This window comes from Sander lucioperca, chromosome 23, assembly GCF_008315115.2.
Source record: "Sander lucioperca isolate FBNREF2018 chromosome 23, SLUC_FBN_1.2, whole genome shotgun sequence".
In the NCBI taxonomy this organism is placed as follows: Eukaryota; Metazoa; Chordata; class Actinopteri; order Perciformes; family Percidae; genus Sander; species Sander lucioperca.
In genome coordinates, this window is record NC_050195.1 from 19661450 (window position 1) to 19667053 (window position 5604).

General features: G+C 39.6%; 1 protein-coding gene across 2 annotated transcripts in view; it reads left to right on the forward strand.

Annotated features, from left to right (window-relative positions):
- Positions 1 to 351: 351 nt before the first annotated feature.
- Positions 352 to 5604, forward strand: part of LOC116045343 (regulator of G-protein signaling 20) — a 5951-nt gene continuing 698 nt past the window's right edge. The window contains exons 1-6 of one of the 2 annotated variants that reach the window (XM_031292977.2): positions 352 to 563; positions 919 to 1124; positions 1513 to 1673; positions 3932 to 4015; positions 4114 to 4348; positions 5374 to 5604. The exon at positions 5374 to 5604 is cut by the window's right edge and continues 698 nt beyond it. In XM_031292977.2, coding sequence (XP_031148837.1) covers positions 1516 to 1673; positions 3932 to 4015; positions 4114 to 4348; positions 5374 to 5562 — 666 coding nt within the window. In that variant the 5' untranslated portion in view covers positions 352 to 563; positions 919 to 1124; positions 1513 to 1515 and the 3' untranslated portion in view covers positions 5563 to 5604. The remainder of the gene's footprint in view (positions 564 to 918; positions 1125 to 1512; positions 1674 to 3931; positions 4016 to 4113; positions 4349 to 5373) is intronic. The other variant, XM_031292978.2, reaches the window with a different exon arrangement.

Here is a 5604-nt window from a genome sequence, read left to right on the forward strand (position 1 = left end):
TGCACTAGGAGAGGTGAAGTTGCAATGTGGTTTTCCAGATGTTTGATTGCATTATTTAGAGTCTTGACGTCAAGAACTTCTTTCCATCTACACATATCCACCAGTTTAAAAGGAATACATCTCCAAACTGACAGCTGGACAGTCAATTTACCCTGCAATATTTATAAATCTATTTATAAATCTTATCTCTTACGAGCTTGTAGTGGGGCAGCAAACATGGAGGAATATATTATGTGTATTTAAATGATCCCAATTCCAGACAGTGTATTGATATTACTTCTCCAAACAGTTACAGATCAGCAATCAATGGCCTAATGTAAAATCTAAATACCATCTGTGTCGTGCAGTCGCCTGGCAGCCTCAGTCTGTCCTGAAGAAGTCATTGCAGTAACAGACAGTGCACATTGTGTTCTGGCCGTTAATGCACGCGGGGCGCAGAAAAATCGTTTCACACTTGCAGGACACGCATGCGCGCAGAGGAAACCAACTGGTTTGTGTCAATTCGAGGCAGACGGATGTGATCGAGCCAAAATCACCTGTATTCTGGCATTCATGGTGACACAGTGAGTAGACATTTACATTTGACTTTTGATATCATTATAACCCCTCGTGTTGGTGCATATTTGTTTTGGAAAATAAGGCAGATAAATGTCAGGATCCAGTGATGCTGGAGCATCTTTATGTAGATATTCCAGCAAAGCAGAAATAATAGCAGTCATTTTTCATTCGTGCATACTGGGATCTGTACTAAAATTATATTTCTGATTAAGCAAATGTAAAAAATATTGTATATGTAGGCTAACTGCAGATCTGCTGCTTTTTACTTTGAAAGAAAATCATCTGACTGTAAATAATCAGCTTTTCTGATCAAATAAAGTCATTATGTTTCTATAAATGGCTGCACACTGCTTGCTTTAGGGTGATTGCTTCGAATCGACCATCATGCATGCGTGTGTGTCCTCCCGAGGATGCGACTGATGGATGCGATTGCTGCGGTCCAAGAGTAACGCCTTGTCGCTATCATTACTGCTCATCCCTCACAAACTGAGACAGAGGAGAGAGGAGGGCGGTTGTCGCTCATCACAATTTGGTTTTTGTTGCATTCAGCATGAACCAACATCCCGGTAGGACATTTCGAGCTGTTTGCATTGCTATATCTGCAACTAAACGCACCACACGCCTTGTTTCTTGATCGAAAAATGTAGATTATTGAGGTTGCATTGCACAGAAGTTGACCCTACGCGTCATAATCATGGAATGGTCATGCATTCCGCAAGACACGTTTTCCTCTATACTGTTTTATTGTTTGTTTTTTTAATTAGCAAATGTAATCACTAGCCTATCATTTACAGGGTGAAATTGATCATCTTCAGGTTTAAGAAAGATTATCTTGTGATGTCTTGGATCTTGTGGTGTTTGTGTGCGTGATGCTCCATCATCTTAATGCGGTAGGCTAATCATCTTCTAGTAAAAAAAAAAAACTGTGGTCTCCATGTATTCTCCTCCTCGCAGTCCATGGGCTCAGAGCGGGTGGAGATGCGTAAGAGGCAGATGCAGATTCATCAGGAAGCAGCTGCCAGTGTCCTCCAAGCGCGCCACAGAATGGGAAACACCCCCACAAACGCCTCAAACGCCTGCTGCTTCTGCTGGTGCTGCTGCTGTAGCTGCTCCTGGTAATGACACTCCACTACTTCCCACACAGCACGGCTGGAGATGGCAGATATGTGGTGCAAGGCATGGGGGGAATAAGGGCCTAGTTACTGTATTCTGTGTAGCCTTTAAATATCTATGTTTACTCCACAAACACATTTACTGAAAGATAACTGGACACCTTTTATGTTGAAAATATTCTTCATTTGCTGCCATTACCTAGTTTAAAACCTCTTCAGAAAGTATAGGCCTACAAATACCTCTCCTGATTCAGATTACGCAGTGGCATTACCATATTTCTAAGATGTAAGCCCTGTTTCAGAGGCATTTAAGTCAAGTTAAGAAGAGCTGAAACAATCAGTCGAACAGGTAACGATTTGAAAGTTGATAATTATAAATAATAATGTATTGATTAATTGATCAATAGTTGGTTTTTTTTAAGTAAAAATGTGCTGCTTTTCTCTGTTTTATATCATTGTAAATGAAATAGCTTTGAGTTTTGGACTGTTGGTTGGACAAAACAAGCCATTTGAAATTGTAACATTTTTTAGACAAAACGATCAATCAATTAATCGAGAAAATAATCTGCAGATTAATCTATAATTAAAAAAAAAAATCATCATTTACAGCCCTAGTCACAGCACTACGAAGTAACAGTTAAGTCAGTGTTACTTCAGTAGAGACTTTTCAATTGGATCTAGCTTTTTTAGATATTAAAATACAGTACATTATGTAAAAACAGTATGCATAATAATGTCAGTTTAGGGTGTCATTTAATACAATCATATAAATGCATTGATTTTAACATATGCATTAGCTTGTGCACAAATGTTTTTACATATAATACACAAAAGTAGCAGCTCAAATCCTTTATGCTGCCGTCCTCCCACCCATTCAACAACACCACAGCCCACACCATAATTGCAGAAAAACAGGAACACAGTGGTCCTGTGACCCACACCGGATCTCATTGGGTGGAGGCCTCATGGGTTTTAATCTGTTTTGGACTCATCAACCGTTAACTTGTGCTTCCTCTGAGGACAGCCAACCGGTTGTGTGCAGAATACGGCCATCTTAATTCACTCCAGTGGGGATGAGTAATACGTTTTGTCTCTACATCTTTATCAATTCAATCCGATAGTTGCACAGTTACAACGGCCACATTCCCAGATGGGATGGCTCACCTGAACCAATTACTCTCCAGCCAGCTGCTACATCAGGTGTTGGAAAACATTTTAATTACGCACAAGTTATCCCCACAGGATGGACAGTTGACACACTTTGCTATTTATGCAAACATTCCCAACAGATCATCCTGAATCTACTGTAGGTGTTCTGTTATTTCACATGTGGAACAACCAACATACAGTGCCTCAAATATGGTATAACAGGTCTACAGAAAATCTATGGGTAGTTGGAACATACCGTTTACATATGTATTACGCTAGTCACTTCCAGTTAAAGGAATAGTTCGACAGTTTGAAAACTTATTTGCTTTCTTGCCAAGTAATTCTTGCTGGCAAACTCTAGGTGATGGCGACTCCAGGAAGCGCCCGGCCAAGAAATAGTCTGGCATATTACCCCCTGTAAAACGTGTAATTTTTACTCTTCAGTTTTTGTATGTATTAAACAAATAAGATAAGATGTGTTAATTACTAAGCTTAAGAGTTGCTGGTAGTTATCTTTTGCTATCTTTAGACAGAGCCAGGCTAGCTGTTTGAAAAAGGTGCTGTGGTTTATTGGCATTTCTTTAAACCAATCACAATCGTCTTGGGCGGTGCTAAGCGCCGGACGGAGCCACGGTGTCGCTGCAAAATAGCCTTGGGAAGGAACTTGTTTTGGTGGAACGTGTACGTTCAAAAGTTGTTTTTAGTCGTGCAACAGAAAACTCTAATTGGACAGATAGTCTAGCTAGCTGTCTGAATTTACCCTGCAGAGATCTGAGGAGCAGTTAACCATAGTCCTCATAAATCCACCGGAGTTTAAAATTACAACACAAAGAAAGCGGAAGGAAACGGAAATATGGCCAAAAAGAGTGACATCCAGTGGAATTTCCGGTGGCACCGGAGCAATCCCGTAAGTGGAACGACGTGGATATAGACCACATGTAGTGTGTTAGAGCTACTGCTGTTTGACAGGTTTGATTTCACACATTATTTTTAGTAACGAAGGCGACATTAAAAAGGACTCTAGTTATTTAAAATTCTCGGCTGATCAAAACTGGATGACAAGCTATTTATGATCAAAGCTAAACCTGTCTCATTGTGTTTTTTTCTTCCAGTTTGACTGTTAGGAGTGAGGACGAGATAATACAGAGATCCACTTTTGAGCACAGAGCAGAGGGAACTACTAATTGTGAAGAAAGGTAATAGTTAAACTCTGTCACCCTTCCATGTGCCATTACTGAGAGAATTGCTGTAAATGACAGTGAACCAATACATCTATAATTCTTTTATCTTTAAGCCTGAAGCCTACTCTGGATGACGCTCGCTCCTGGCCCATGTCGTTTGAAAAGGTAATGAAAAGTGCAGCGGGTCGTGGCTGCTTCAGGCAGTTCCTGCGGACGGAGTTCAGCGAGGAGAACATGATGTTCTGGCTCGCCTGCGAGGAGCTCAAAAAGGAGACCAATAAGACTGTGGTGGAGGAGAAAGTCCGTCAAATATACGAGGACTTCATTTCAATCCTTTCCCCTAAAGAGGTGAGCCACTGAGGCAAGATGTGCTGTATGATGTTATGACTACAATGATTAAGTTGATGATTAAATTGATGATTAAATTATTAGAAGAATAATAAGTTAGTCGATCAACCCAATCTAATTATAATCGATTAATCATTTAAGTCATTTATCAAGGAAACTTATTTTTTGGTTTCAGGTGAGGACTTGGCTGCTTTTTTCTGTTTTATATCATTGAATCTTTGGGTTTTTAACTGTTGGACAAAATAAGTATATTTAAAGACATTATTTTAGGCTTTAGGAAACTACGATGGCTGTTTTGGGGTTTTATTTGACATCTTACAAACTAAACATCAATTGATCATGAAAATAATCATTTAGGGCTGCAACTTATGGTCATTTCCATCCTAAATTATTTGTTTAAATATTCATTACTTATTTGAATTAATCTGTAAATTATTTGAATTGATTAATCAATCTGTGTCAATTACAAATTGATTAATCGCAACATCTTGCAATAGGCTATTGCTTATATTGTCTGACAAACCATTCAAAACCCAAAAATATTAGGAATAATTCGACATTTTGGGAAAAGCGCTCATTTGCTGAAAAGATTGATATTACTGTCACATCTGTGCACTAAGTATGATGCTCAGGACCAGTAGTCAATTAGCTTAGCTTAGCATAAAGACTGGGAGAAACAGCGTACCAGCACCTCTTAAGTTAAATTGTTACAACAGGTAACTCTCCGTAAATTTTCTTTTGCACTGTACACATACATTTTTGTTGCCGTTATTATATAGGTGATTTTTTTGGAACAATAGCCTACACATTCAAAAACTGCTGCTCAAAACAAGCTTGTACAGTATGCATCTCCTTAGAGTAAAAAAAAGCATTTTTAAATATTCTGGCTGGGAGGCGGCCGGCATAAATTGAGCGTGTATATACCCTTTAATTTTCTGTCAGATTAATCAACATATCATGTTAGCTCTATACGGTGTGTTGACATGTAAGAGAGCTTCAATCTTTTACCTGCTCATCTTCGCCAGGTCAGTTTGGACTCTCGTGTTCGAGAAGTGATAAACCGCAACATGCTGGAGCCGACCTCGCACACGTTTGATGATGCTCAGCAGCAAATCTACACGCTGATGCAGAGAGACTCATACCCTCGCTTCATAAACTCGTCTGAGTATGCAGATCTGCTGAAGAGCCTGGAGGAGCCTCCCCCCGAGCCATAGACCTTCCACTGCCACACACCTAGCTTTTCTAAATGGCGCATG